At 49.8% G+C, this 15210-nt stretch overlaps 1 protein-coding gene across 6 annotated transcripts in view; it reads left to right on the top strand.

Annotated features, from left to right (window-relative positions):
- Window positions 1–15210, top strand: part of RFX1 (regulatory factor X1) — a 50470-nt gene that overhangs the window by 16453 nt on the left and 18807 nt on the right. For 5 of the 6 annotated variants that reach the window (XM_088473967.1, XM_088473969.1, XM_088473968.1 and 2 more), the window contains 6 exons: window positions 214–309; window positions 426–491; window positions 3681–3776; window positions 6567–6661; window positions 6743–7055; window positions 7196–7377. In XM_088473967.1, coding sequence (XP_088330093.1) covers window positions 214–309; window positions 426–491; window positions 3681–3776; window positions 6567–6661; window positions 6743–7055; window positions 7196–7377 — 848 coding nt within the window. Of the gene's footprint in view, window positions 1–213; window positions 310–425; window positions 492–3680; window positions 3777–6182; window positions 6441–6566; window positions 6662–6742; window positions 7056–7195; window positions 7378–15210 lie in introns of all 6 variants that reach the window. The other variant, XM_088473972.1, reaches the window with a different exon arrangement.

Consider the following 15210-nt stretch of genomic DNA (forward strand, 5'->3'; position numbering starts at 1 on the left):
TCAAAGCCATTGTGGTGGTGAATAGAGGCCAAAATATGAAAATTCTGTCAATGTCCCAATATTTATGCACCTGACTGTATCTCTGTGGCCCACCCTGCTGGCATTGCAGAATGTACACCGAGCCATCCTCCCATTCATACCTGCGTATGCTGCCGACTACTGTTCTTCTCCTTATTTCTGACTCCTCAACCCTCGTTCTCTCTTGTATAATAGCGCCTGGTGGTGCAGAGCACTCCGCAGGGCACAAAGGCAGCACAAGTCTCCCTGGCAGTGCACACAGTGCAGCAGCCGGTACACTCCCCACCAGAGGTAAGTCGGGGGATGTCGGTAGAGTGATGCCAGATATAATTTGTATTCCTACGTAATATTCGGATATCGGGATCTTGCTGGATACACAGGGTTATAATACCACATTTGTGTTACAGAGTGACAGCTCGGCTCTGAAGACAGGACAAAGCCAGTCGCTGCAAGTACTCACAGCTTCCCAAGAGGTCAGCAGACATAATATTTGTTACAATAAATCAGAGGTTCTCAAACTCGGTCCTCATAACCCCACACAGGTCACTTTTTCCAGGTCACCCAGCAGGTGCACAGGTGTATTCATTACTCACTGACACATTTTAAAAGATCCACAGGTGGAATTAATTATTTCACTTGTGATTCTGTGAGGAGACCTGGAAAACATGCACTGTTTGGGGTCCTGAGGACCGAGTTTGAGAACCTGTGCAATAAATGATCACAGTCGTCTTTCCAAATATTGATGCATATTTCTCCATGAGCCACTAGGGGCAGCCAGAGCATGTATGGAAAGCAGAGCATACCACTGTAGGACAGAAGGCATAATGATGAAGGGGGAGACTAGACCCCATTTAGTGACATGTCATGTACAGGCTGAACACACATTCATGTGAGCCAACCATATGTTTCCCAGTAGTCTTTCACCTTAAAATAACTTGTTTGTATTCAGAATACACTCAATGAGGTATCTTTTTTTTTATTTTGTTTACATACAACAAGTTCTGTCTTCTTTCCAACTTTTCATTGCTTGCATATCTTTGGTCTCCCTGACAGGATAGAAACTGGTTGCGCCAACCCAGCACCGCAGCCTCACACCCTCTGTACTTTCTCTCTGTGCAGTAATGTGTCTCCTGACTCCTCTCTCACTCTCCCGCAGCGCTGTGTTGTACAGACACCTCCCCAGCCTCACACCCTCTGTACTTTCTCTCTCTGTGCAGTAATGTGTCTCCTGACTCCTCTCTCTCTCCCGCAGCGCTGTGTTGTACAGACACCTCCCCAGCCTCACACCCTCTCTACTTGCTCTCTCTGTGCAGTAATGTGTCTCCTGACTCCTCTCTCTCTCTCTCTCTCTCTCCTGCAGCGCTGTGTTGTACAGACACCTCCCCAGCCTCACACCCTCTGTACTTGCTCTCTCTCTGTGCAGTAATGTGTCTCCTGACTCCTCTCTCTCTCCTGCAGCGCTGTGTTGTACAGACACCTCCCCAGCCTCACACCCTCTGTACTTGCTCTCTGTGCAGTAATGTGTCTCCTGACTCCTCTCTCTCACTCTCCTGCAGCGCTGTGTTGTACAGACACCTCCCCAGCCTCACACCCTCTGTACTTTCTCTCTGTGCAGTAATGTGTCTCCTGACTCCTCTCTCTCTCCTGCAGCGCTGTGTTGTACAGACACCTCCCCAGCCTCACACCCTCTGTACTTGCTCTCTGTGCAGTAATGTGTCTCCTGACTCCTCTCTCTCACTCTCCTGCAGCGCTGTGTTGTACAGACACCTCCCCAGCCTCACACCCTCTGTACTTGCTCTCTCTCTGTGCAGTAATGTGTCTCCTGACTCCTCTCTCTCTCCTGCAGCGCTGTGTTGTACAGACACCTCCCCAGCCTCACACCCTCTGTACTTGCTCTCTCTGTGCAGTAATGTGTCTCCTGACTCCTCACTCTCCCGCAGCGCTGTGTTGTACAGACACCTCCCCAGCCTCACACCCTCTGTACTTCCTCTCTCTGTGCAGTAATGTGTCTCCTGACTCCTCTCTCTCACTCTCCCGCAGCGCTGTGTTGTACAGACACCTCCCCAGCCTCACACCCTCTGTACTTGCTCTCTCTGTGCAGTAATGTGTCTCCTGACTCCTCTCTCTCACTCTCCCGCAGCGCTGTGTTGTACAGACACCTCCCCAGCCTCACACCCTCTGTACTTGCTCTCTGTGCAGTAATGTGTCTCCTGACTCCTCTCTCACTCTCCTGCAGCGCTGTGTTGTACAGACACCTCCCCAGCCTCACACCCTCTGTACTTGCTCTCTCTGTGCAGTAATGTGTCTCCTGACTCCTCTCTCTCACTCTCCCGCAGCGCTGTGTTGTACAGACACCTCCCCAGCCTCACACCCTCTGTACTTGCTCTCTGTGCAGTAATGTGTCTCCTGACTCCTCTCTCTCACTCTCCTGCAGCGCTGTGTTGTACAGATACCTCCCCAGCCTCACACCCTCTGTACTTGCTCTCTGTGCAGTAATGTGTCTCCTGACTCCTCTCTCTCACTCTCCTGCAGCGCTGTGTTGTACAGACACCTCCCCAGCCTCACACCCTCTGTGCTTTCTCTCTATGCAGTAATGTGTCTCCTGACTCCTCTCTCATTCTCCTGCAGCGCTGTGTTGTACAGACACCTCCCCAGCCTCACACCCTCTGTACTTGCTCTCTCTGTGCAGTGATGTGTCTCCTGACTCCTCTCTCTCACTCTCCTGCAGCGCTCTGTTGTACAGACACCCCCCCAGCCTCACACCCTCTGTACTTTCTCTCTGTGCAGTAATGTGTCTCCTGACTCCTCTCTCTCACTCTCCTGCAGCGCTCTGTTGTACAGACACCCCCCCAGCCTCACACCCTCTGTACTTTCTCTCTGTGCAGTAATGTGTCTCCTGACTCCTCTCTCTCATTCTCCTGCAGCGCTGTGTTGTACAGACACCTCCCCAGCCTCACACCCTCTGTACTTGCTCTCTCTGTGCAGTAATGTGTCTCCTGACTCCTCTCTCTCACTCTCCTGCAGCGCTGTGTTGTACAGACACCTCCCCAGCCTCACACCCTCTGTACTTGCTCTCTCTGTGCAGTAATGTGTCTCCTGACTCCTCTCTCTCACTCTCCTGCAGCGCTCTGTTGTACAGACACCCCCCCAGCCTCACACCCTCTGTACTTTCTCTCTGTGCAGTAAAGTGTCTCCTGACTCCTCTCTCTCATTCTCCTGCAGCGCTGTGTTGTACAGACACCTCCCCAGCCTCACACCCTCTGTACTTGCTCTCTCTGTGCAGTGATGTGTCTCCTGACTCCTCTCTCTCACTCTCCCGCAGCGCTGTGTTGTACAGACACCTCCCTAGCCTCACACCCTGTGTACTTGCTCTCTGTGCAGTAATGTGTCTCCTGACTACTCTCTCTCGCTCTCCCGCAGTGCTGTGTTGTACAAACACCTTCCCAGCCTCACACCCTCTGTACTTGCTCTCTGTGCAGTAATGTGTCTCCTGACTCCTCTCTCTCACTCTCCTGCAGCGCTGTGTTGTACAGACACCTCCCCAGCCTCTCACTCTCCTGCAGCGCTCTTTGTACAGACACCTCCCCAGCCTCACACCCTCTTTACTTGCTCTCTTTATGCAGTAATGTGTCTCCTGACTCCTCTCTCTCACTCTCCTGCAGTGCTCTGTTGTACAGACAACTCCCCAGCCTCAGAAGTCTTCTCCTGTGCATCAGCTGAGTATCCAGGGGCTGCAGCATGTCCAGGGGACTCCAGAGGTACGAATAGGAGTGACTGCATGATCAGCCATGGGGATATGATAGAAGAAGCTTAAATAAACCACAGGCACCAAAATCCTAAAGGCTTCTAATTACTGTCATGTACAGGATTTACAAGTATCAGCAGCTGATCACTGCTGGTATTCACAGTGATAAGGTGCCTATCCACTAGAAGACAGGCAAAAGACTGCACGATTACGACATTGTAATCTTGCAGTCGTTTGTCAGTCTGTGATGAGCCTACACTGAACGTTCAGTCGTTCAGTGTAGGCACAATCAATCATCTGCAAACATGCTCAACCTGACGTTATCGTCAGGTTGACCAGCATGTTTGCACGATGATGGATGTCTAAAAGACCAATTTTTTAAACGATTTTCAAACGATATCGAGATCGTTATCGTTCAATCGCTCATTTTAATCGTTTAGTGGATAGGCACCTTAACAGTTAGTACCTAATTCCCTCTCATGGCATGGGAAGTTTTAGATACAGAGTATTTACAGTGCAACACACCTTTTCAAGTAGGCCATTTAAATGTAGATGAGCAGATAAAGGAGACAAATTTTCTAATAGGAGGTGGCTTGTTTAAACAGTAGGTGGTGTCCTGTCTGAGATGCATACAATGGGGTAGATACTAGGTGGGAACCTGAGTAACATCTCCAGGTGAGCAGAGAAGAAGAGTCCTGGCTTAGATGACTATCATGGGGTAGACACTAGATGGGTGCCTTAATAATATCTCCAGGTGAGCAGATAAGGAGGTGTCTGGCTGAGGTGACTATCATGGGGTAGACACTAGTAAGGAGCTTGAGAAACATCTCCAAGTGAGCAGAGATGGAGAGTCCTGTCCGAGATGCATATCATGGGGTAGACTCTAGGTGGGAACCTGGGTAACATCTCCAGGTGAGCAGAGAAGGAGAATAGTGGCTGAGATGGCTATAATAGGGTAGACACTAGGTGGGAGCCTGAGTAATATCTCCAGGTGAGCAGAGAAGGAAAGTCCTGGCTGAGGTGACTATCATGGGGTAGACACTAAGTGGGAGCCTGGGTAACATCTCCAGGTGAGCAGAGAGGGAGGTGTTCTGGCTGATGATTATAATGGGGTAGACACTTGGTGATAGTCTGAGTAACATCTCCTGGATTGTCCTGTCTGTGTGTGTCTGAGGAAAGATTGTACTGAGGACCTCATTCAGAGCCGGACGCTGTTTGCGCTCGCTCGTTCAGAAAAAGGGGATGGCTATTTAAATTGAGCGCTCGCTCTTTGCGGTCTGTTGACGCCTCTATGTCTGAGCAAGCGTCCGAAACATGCGCTCGCTATTTTGTAAAGACGCCCCTTGGCCGCTCGCATCATACGTCATCTCCGCTATTTATTAGATTAATCGAGTACATCGAAAGGCGTATGAGCTGCTCGCTATTCTTGTGGTAGCATTTTCCTACCGCAATCATGCGAGCAGTTCAGGCTAAAAGACAACCAAGTGACGTGGTCGATGACGCTGCTTTGTTAATTATGCACACCCTTAAAACGCCCGTTTTGGCACGCCTGCGTTCGGATCTCCACTCCCCGTTTTCAAGCACCTTCCCTTGTTACCACCCACAAACGCCTCATCCTGTCACTCAAATTACAAGCCCCTCGCTATTTTGCGAGCACAAGATTTCCGACCGCACTGACTGGTTGGCGCATGCGCATTACGACCCATACGCATGCGCAGATGTGCGAACATCGCTCGGAGCGAGCGGCCGCTTACGAGCGGCTCTGAATCAGGCCCTGAGTGTCCCCTCTGTGTTTGTGTCTGAGGAAAGACTGTAGTGTCCCCTTGGTGTGTCTCTTCAGTAGAGACTATATTGAATGAGTATCCTCTATGTGTTTCTCTGAGGAGAGATTGCACTGACTGAGTGTCTGTGTGTGTCTGAGGAGAGACTGTACTGACTGAGTGTCCTCTCTGTATGTCTCTAAGGAGAGACTGTAGTGTGTGTGTGTGTGTGTGTGTACACTGTACTGTCTGAGTTTCCTCCCTGTGTGAATATCCACAATAATTTTTCATGCATGTAATTGCGTTGAACTCTGAGGACAGACTGTGAACCGATTGTGCGCCAGATCTGGCTCCTCATTTTTACCATTTACAATCAGACTCTGATTGGTTCGAAGGTAATATCTGATCATCCAATGGCAGCGTCTGCATGTGCGTGGGGCTGGCAGAACTCCTGGTATTAGGCCACTTGTGGCCTTGGCCATTAGTCGGCCTGGTCATACTGCCGGATCTGCCCAGTGTGTTGCCAACCTAAGGACATACTGAGTACTGGCTGATATGTACCCACAATGGACCTGTCACTTTGTATCATTGTGTCTGTGATAGACAATGTGCTAACTGACTCACCACAATCATTGTGTCACCGTCTCTTTATCCTCCAGAGTGGAGTCAGACAGTTCCCCTATAGGACAGCTGAGGATCAGACAGAGCAGCAAGAGTTAGAGAGAGTTTTCTACCATCACCTGCTCAGCCCTTCCCCGAGCTTCCACTGCATGCAGCCTGAGTGGTTGGAGCTCTGCCACTTCATGCCGCAGCCCCTGCTCTTCTCCAGCCCAGTCACAGACTACCCAGAGCAGAGGGTCAAGGTGCAGAGGGTGCCACAAGTGCTGATGTTTGGCACAGCCGCCACCGCTCTGAAAGTAGGTGCCAGGGAGACGAGGCCATGACCAGGGTCAGGAGAGGGTGACTGTGTATCGTGGAGGAGGAATCCAGACTGGCATAGACCTATATATTCCATATGCCTGACATGTATTCTCCAATCTCAGGTCCAGCAGCTGCAGCAGGTTCCTGTACAACATGTATATCCCGGACAAGTTCAGTATGTGGAGGCAGGAGACACCAGCTACACCGCAAGCACCATGTGAGTCCTGTGCGATCCGTTACCATAAAACCACCCCCAGGGAGATGATCTTATGCCTCAACCGCCTCTCTGTCCCTGCAGCCGCTCTGGGACCTTCCCCTATACAGACAGCCCCCTTTACAGCCAGGCCACGGGCTCCACATACTACGAGACTCAGAACGCCACGGGCCAGGTCAGCTCCCCCACCTCATCCCCGGCTCTGGCCAGCAGCCCCTCCGTTCCTATGTACGTATCTGGAGGGCAGATCCTCGCCAACGCCACCCCACCGGGGGCTTCCGGAGGAGCTGGAGCTAGCGGTGGGACGGGAGCTGGGACCTACGTCATTCAGAGTGGATTCATCATGGGCAACGCTACTCAGTCCTTCTCTCACACCACACGTGCCTCTCCGGCCACAGTAAGCCCTCGTCTACTCATCCATTCGAACTCCCTAATCCATTCTCTTCTCTCTCTCCCCTGACATTTTCCTACCAGACCCTGGGACTCTGCACCAATCGGCATCTCTGCCCCATGTGACTGTCTTGCTCTCTCCGCCAGGTGCAGTGGCTGCTGGACAATTATGAGACGGCAGAAGGGGTGAGTCTCCCCCGCAGCACCCTCTACTGCCATTACCTGCTGCACTGCCAGGAGCAGAAACTGGAGCCGGTGAATGCCGCTTCCTTTGGGAAACTCATACGCTCAGTTTTCATGGGATTGCGCACCCGACGGTTGGGAACCAGGTACAGACTCGTCCTGCGGAGCATGATATTCACTAGGACAGTGGTTCCCAAACTCTGCCCTCAGAACCCCTAAAAGTTCACACTTTTCAGACCACGCGTCTGGTGCACAGGTGTATTCATTACTGACTGTCACATTCTGGAGATCCGCAGGTGGCCAGAAACATGGACTGTTAGGGGTCCGAGGGGCCAGGCATGAGAATCACTGCACTAGGTTATATTGGGAAGGAAGAAGTGCATTTTTACTGAAAAGTTATCTCCTATGATGTATGATAACATATTAATGGTCATTTTCAAACTGTAAAATACGCACAAATGCAACATCATGCATAACAAGGAGATCGGGTCCTGCACTATGCTGTGTATACAGAAAGGCGGCGTCCTGCACGATGCTGTGTATAGAGATGGATGGCGTCCTGCACTATGCTGTGTATAGAGAAAGGCGGTGTCCTGCACTATGCTGTGTATAGAGATGGATGGTGACCTGCACTATGCTGTGTATAGAGATGGATGGTGACCTGCACTATGCTGTGTATAGAGATGGATGGTGTCCTGCACTATGCTGTGTATAGAGAAAAGCGGTGTCCTGCACTATGCTGTGTATAGAGAAAAGCGGTGTCCTGCACTATGCTGTGTATAGAGATGGATGGTGTCCTGCACTATGCTGTGTATAGAGAAAGGCGGCGTCCTGCACTATGCTGTGTATAGAGAAAGGCGGCGTCCTGCACTATGCTGTGTATAGAGAAAGGCGGCGTCCTCCACTATGCTGTGTATAGAGAAAAGCGGTGTCCTGCACTATGCTGTGTATAGAGATGGATGGTGTCCTGCACTATGCTGTGCATAGAGAAAGGCGGCGTCCTGCACTATGCTGTGTATAGAGATGGATGGTGACCTGCACTATGCTGTGTATAGAGATGGATGGTGTCCTGCACTATGCTGTGTATAGAGAAAGGCGGTGTCCTGCACTATGCTGTGTATAGAGAAAGGCGGTGTCCTGCACTATGCTGTGTACAGAGATGGATGGTGTCCTGCACTATGCTGTGTATAGAGATGGATGGTGTCCTGCACGATGCTGTGTATAGAGATGGATGGCGTCCTGCACTATGCTGTGTATAGAGAAAGGCGGTGTCCTGCACTATGCTGTGTATAGAGATGGATGGTGTCCTGCACTATGCTGTGTATAGAGATGGATGGTGTCCTGCACTATGCTGTGTATAGAGAAAGGCAGTGTCCTGCACTATGCTGTGTATAGAGATGGATGGTATCCTGCACTATGCTGTGTATAGAGAAAAGCGGTGTCCTGCACTATGCTGTGTATAGAGATGGATGGTGTCCTGCACTATGCTGTGTATAGAGAAAGGCGGCGTCCTGCACTATGCTGTGTATAGAGAAAGGCGGCGTCCTGCACTATGCTATGTATAGAGAAAGGCGGCGTCCTGCACTATGCTGTGTATAGAGATGGATGGTGTCCTGCACTATGCTGTGTATAGAGATGGATGGTGTCCTGCACTATGCTATGTATAGAGAAAGGCGGCGTCCTGCACTATACTGTGTATAGAGATGGATGGTGTCCTGCACTATGCTGTGTATAGAGAAAGGCGGCGTCCTGCACTATGCTGTGTATAGAGATGGATGGTGACCTGCACTATGCTGTGTATAGAGATGGATGGTGTCCTGCACTATGCTGTGTATAGAGAAAGGCGGCGTTCTGCACTATGCTGTGTATAGAGAAAAGCGGTGTCCTGCACTATGCTGTGTATAGAGATGGATGGTGTCCTGCACTATGCTGTGTATAGAGAAAGGCGGTGTCCTGCACTATGCTGTGTATAGAGAAAGGCGGTGTCCTGCACTATGCTTTGTACAGAGAAAAGCGGTGTCCTGCACTATGCTGTGTATAGAGATGGATGGTGTCCTGCACTATGCTGTGTATAGAGAAAGGCGGTGTCCTGCACTATGCTGTGTATAGAGAAAGGCGGTGTCCTGCACTATGCTGTGTATAGAGATGGATGGTATCCTGCACTATGCTGTGTATAGAGAAAAGCGGTGTCCTGCACTATGCTGTGTATAGACATGGATGGTGTCCTGCACTATGCTGTGTATAGAGAAAGGCGGCGTCCTGCACTATGCTGTGTATAGAGAAAGGCAGCGTCCTGCACTATGCTGTGTATAGAGAAAAGCGGTGTCCTGCACTATGCTGTGTATAGAGATGGATGGTGCCCTGCACTATGCTGTGTATAGAGAAAGGCGGCGTCCTGCACTATGCTGTGTATAGAGATGGATGGTGACCTGCACTATGCTGTGTATAGAGATGGATGGTGACCTGCACTATGCTGTGTATAGAGAAAGGTGGCGTCCTGCACTATGCTGTGTATAGAGAAAGGCGGCGTCCTGCACTATGCTGTGTATAGAGAAAAGCGGTGTCCTGCACTATGCTGTGTATAGAGAAAGAAAGGCAGTATCCTGCACTATGCTGTGTACAGAGATGGATGGTGTCCTGCACTATGCTGTGTATAGAGATGGATGGTGTCCTGCACTATGCTGTGTAAAGAGATGGATGGTGTCCTGCACTATGCTGTGTATAGAGAAAGGCGGCGTCCTGCACGATGCTGTGTATAGAGAAAGGCGGTGTCCTGCAGTATGCTGTGTATAGAGATGGATGGTGTCCTGCACTATGCTGTGTATAGAGATGGGTGGTGTCCTGCACTATGCTGTGTATAGAGAAAGGCTGTGTACTGCACTATGCTGTGTGTAGAGATGGATGGTGTCCTGCACTATTCTGTGTATAGAGAAAGGCGACATCCTGCACTATGCTGTGTATAGAGATGGATGGTGTCCTGCACTATGCTGTGTATAGAGATGGATGGTGTCCTGCACTATGCTGTGTATAGAGAAAGGCGACATCCTGCACTATGCTGTGTATAGAAAAAGGCGATGTCCTGCACTATGCTGTGTATAGAGATGGATGGTGTCCTGCACTATGCTGTGTATAGAGATGGATGGTGTCCTGCACTATGCTGTGTATAGAGATGGATGGTGAACCTGCACTATGCTGTGTATAGAGAAAGGCTGTGTACTGCACTATGCTGTGTATAGAGATGGATGGTGTCCTGCACTATGCTGTGTATAGAGAAAGGCGACATCCTGCACTATGCTGTGTATAGAGAAAGGTGACATCCTGCACTATGCTGTGTATAGAAAAAGGCGGTGTCCTGCACTATGCTGCGTATAGAGAAAGGCAGTGTCCTGCACTATGCTGTGTATAGGGATGGATGGTGTCCTGCACTATGCTGTGTATAGAGAAAGGCGATGTCCTGCACTATGCTGCGTATAGAGAAAGGCAGTGTCCTGCACTATGCTGTGTATAGGGATGGATGGTGTCCTGCATTATGCTGTGTATAGAGAAAGGCGACATCCTGCACTATGCTGTGTATAGAGATGGATGGTGTCCTCCACTATGCTGTGTATAGGGATGGATGGTGTCCTGCACTATGCTGTGTATAGAGATGGATGGTGTCCTGCACTATGCTGTGTATAGAGAAAAGCGGTTCCTGCACTATGCTGTGTATAGAGATGGATGGAGTCCTGCACTATGCTGTGTATAGAGATGGATGGTGTCCTGCACTATGCTGTGTATAGAAAAAGGCGGTGTCCTGCACTATGCTGTGTATCGAAATGGATGGTGTCCTGCACTATGCTGTGTATACAGATGGATGGTGTCCTGCACTATGCTGTGTATACAGATGGATGGTGTCCTGCACTATGCTGCGTATAGAGAAAGGCAGTGTCCTGCACTATGCTGTATATAGGGATGGATGGTGTCCTGCACTATGCTGTGTATAGAGAAAGGCGACATCCTGCACTATGCTGTGTATAGAGATGGATGGTGTCCTGCACTATGCTGTGTATAGAGATGGATGGTGTCCTGCACTATGCTGTGTATAGAGAAAGGCGACATCCTGCACTATGCTGTGTATAGAAAAAGGCGAAGTCCTGCACTATGCTGTGTATAGAGATGGATGGTGTCCTGCACTATGCTGTGTATAGAGATGGATGGAGTCCTGCTCTATGCTGTGTATAGAGATGGATGGTGTCCTGCACTATGCTGTGTATAGAGATGGATGGTGTCCTGCACTATGCTGTGTATAGAGAAAGGCTGTGTACTGCACTATGCTGTGTATAGAGATGGATGGTGTCCTGCACTATGCTGTGTATAGAGAAAGGCGACATCCCTCACTATGCTGTGTATAGAGAAAGGCGACATCCTGCACTATGCTGTGTATAGAAAAAGGCGGTGTCCTGCACTATGCTGCGTATAGAGAAAGGCAGTGTCCTGCACTATGCTGTGTATAGGGATGGATGGTGTCCTGCACTATGCTGTGTATAGAGAAAGGCGACATCCTGCACTATGCTGTGTATAGAGATGGATGGTGTCCTGCACTATGCTGTGTATAGGGATGGATGGTGTCCTGCACTATGCTGTGTATAGAGATGGATGGTGTCCTGCAGTATGCTGTGTATAGAGAAAAGCGGTGTCCTGCACTATGCTGTGTATAGAGATGGATGGAGTCCTGCACTATGCTGTGTATAGAGATGGATGGTGTCCTGCACTGGGAGGTGTATAGAGATGGATGGTGTCCTGCTGTGGGAGGTGTATAGAGATGGATGGTGTTGTGCACTGGGAGGTGTATAGAGTTGGATGGTGTCGTGCACTGGGAGGTGTATAGGTATGGATGGTGTCGTACACTGGGAGGTGTATAGAGATGGATGGTGTCCTGCACTGGGAGGTGTATAGAGATGGATGGTGTCCTGCACTGGGAGGTGTATAGAGTTGGATGGTGTCCTGCACTATGCTGTGTATAGAAAAAGGCGGTGTCCTGCACTATGCTGTGTATAAAGATGGATGGTGTCCTGCACTATGCTGTGTATAGAGATGGATGGTGTCCTGCCCTATGCTGTGTATAGAGATGGATGGTGTCCTGCACTATGCTGTGTATAGAGATGGATGGTGTCCTGCACTCTGCTGTGTATAGAGATGGATGGTGTCCTGCAGTATGCTGTGTATAGAGATGGATGGTGTCCTGCAGTATGCTGTGTATAGAGATGGATGGTGTCCTGCACTATGCTGTGTATAGAGAAAGGCTGTGTCCTGCACTATGCTGTCTATAGAGAAGGATGGTGTCCTGCACTATGCTGTCTATAGAGAAAGGCGACATCCTGCCCTATCCTGTGTATAGAAAAAGGCGGTGTCCTGCACTATGCTGTGTATAGAGAAAGGCTGTGTCCTGCACTATGCCTTGTATAGAGAGAAGCTGTGTCCTGCACAATGCTGTGTATAGAGATGGATGGTGACCTCCACTATGCTGTGTATAGAGATGGATGGTGTCCTGCACTATGCTGTGTATAGAGATGGATGGTGTCCTGCACTATGCTGTGTATAGAGATGGATGGTGTCCTGCACTATGCTGTGTATAGAGATGGATGGTGTCCTGCACTATGCTGTGTATAGAGATGGATGGTGTCCTGCACCATACTGTGTATAGAGAAAGGCGACATCCTGCACTATGCTGTGTATAGAAAAAGGCGGTGTCCTGCACTATGCTGCGTATAGAGAAAGGCGGTGTCCTGCACTATGCTGTGTATAGGGATGGATGGTGTCCTGCACTATGCTGTGTATAGAGAAAGGCGACATCCTGCACTATGCTGTGTATAGAGATTGATGGTGTCCTGCACTATGCTGTGTATAGGGATGGATGGTGTCCTGCACTGGGAGGTGTATAGAGATGGATGGTGTCGTGCTCTGGGAGGTGTATAGAGATGGATGGTGTCGTGCACTGGGAGGTGTATAGAGATGGATGGTGTCCTGCACTGGGAGGTGTATAGAGATGGATGGTGTCCTGCACTGGGAGGTGTATAGAGATGGATTGTGGCGTGCACTGGGAGGTGTATAGAGATGGATGGTGTCCTGCACTATGCTGTGTATAGAGATGGATGGTGTCCTGCACTATGCTGTGTATAGAGAAAGGCGGTGTCCTGCACTATGCTGTGTATAGAGATGGATGGTGTCCTGCACTATACTGTGTATAGAGATGGATGGTGTCCTGCACTATACTGTGTATAGAGATGGATGGTGTCCTGCACTATGCTGTGTATAGAAAAAGGTGGTGTCCTGCACTATGCTGTGTATAGAGATGGATGGTGTCCTGCACTATGCTGTGTATAGAGATGGATGGTGTCCTGCACTATGCTGCGTATAGAAAAAGACAGTGTCCTGCACTATGCTGTGTATAGGGATGGATGGTGTCCTGCACTGTACTGTGTATAGAGAAAGGCGACATGGTGCCCTATGCTGTGTATAGAAATGGATGGTTTCCTGAACTATGCTGTGTATAGAGATGGATGGTTTCCTGCACTGGGAGGTGTATAGAGATGGATGGTGTCCTGCACTGGGAGGTGTATAAAGATGGATGGTGTCCTGCACTGGGAGGTGTATAGAGATTGATGGTGTCCTGCACTGGGAGGTGTACAGAGATGGATGGTGTGGTGCACTGGGAGGTGTATAGAGATGGATGGTGTCCTGCACTGTGTGGTGTATAGAGATGGATGGTGTCCTGCACTGGGAGGTGTATAGAGGCGTATAGAGATGGACGGTTTCCTACACTGGGAGGTGTATAGAGATGGATGTTGTCCTGCTCTGGGAGGTGTATAGAGATGGATGGTGTCGTGCACTATGCTGTGTATAGGGATGGATGGTGTCCTGCACTGGGAGGTGTATAGAGATGGATGTTGTCCTGCTCTGGGAGGTGTATAGAGATGGATGGTGTCGTTCACTGGGAGGTGTATAGAGATGGATGGTGTCCTGCACTGGGAGGTGTATAGAGATGGATGGTGTCCTGCACTGGGAGGTGTATAGAGATGGATTGTGGCGTGCACTGGGAGGTGTATAGAGATGGATGGTGTCCTGCACTATGCTGTGTATAGAGATGGATGGTGTCCTGCACTATGCTGTGTATAGAGAAAGGCGGTGTCCTGCACTATGCTGTGTATAGAGATGGATGGTGTCCTGCACTATGCTGTGTATAGAGATGGATGGTGTCCTGCACTATGCTGTGTATAGAGATGGATGGTGTCCTGCACTATGCTGTGTATAGAGATGGATGGTGTCCTGCACTATGCTGTGTATAGAGATGGATGGTGTCCTGCACTATGCTGCGTATAGAAAAAGACAGTGTCCTGCACTATGCTGTGTATAGGGATGGATGGTGTCCTGCACTGTATTGTGTATAGAGAAAGGCGACATGCTGCACTATGCTGTGTATAGAAATGGATGGTTTCCTGAACTATGCTGTGTATAGAGATGGATGGTTTCCTGCACTGGGAGGTGTATAGAGATGGATGGTGTCCTGCACTATGCTGTGTATAGAGAAAGGCGGTGTCCTGCACTATGCTGTGTATAGAGATGGATGGTGTCCTGCACTATACTGTGTATAGAGATGGATGGTGTCCTGCACTATGCTGTGTATAGAAAAAGGCGGTGTCCTGCACTATGCTGTGTATAGAGATGGATGGTGTCCTGCACTGGGAGGTGTATAGAGGCGTATAGAGATGGACGGTTTCCTGCACTGGGAGGTGTATAGAGATGGATGTTGTCCTGCTCTGGGAGGTGTATAGAGATGGATGGTGTCGTGCACTATGCTGTGTATAGGGATGGATGGTGTCCTGCACTGGGAGGTGTATAGAGATGGATGGTGTCCTGCACTGGGAGGTGTATAAAGATGGATGGTGTCCTGCACTGGGAGGTGTATAGAGATGGATGGTGTCCTGCACTGGGAGGTGTAC

Source organism: Taudactylus pleione, unplaced genomic scaffold (assembly GCF_031769625.1).
Source record: "Taudactylus pleione unplaced genomic scaffold, aTauple2 ptg000145l, whole genome shotgun sequence".
Lineage (NCBI taxonomy): Eukaryota > Metazoa > Chordata > Amphibia > Anura > Myobatrachidae > Taudactylus > Taudactylus pleione.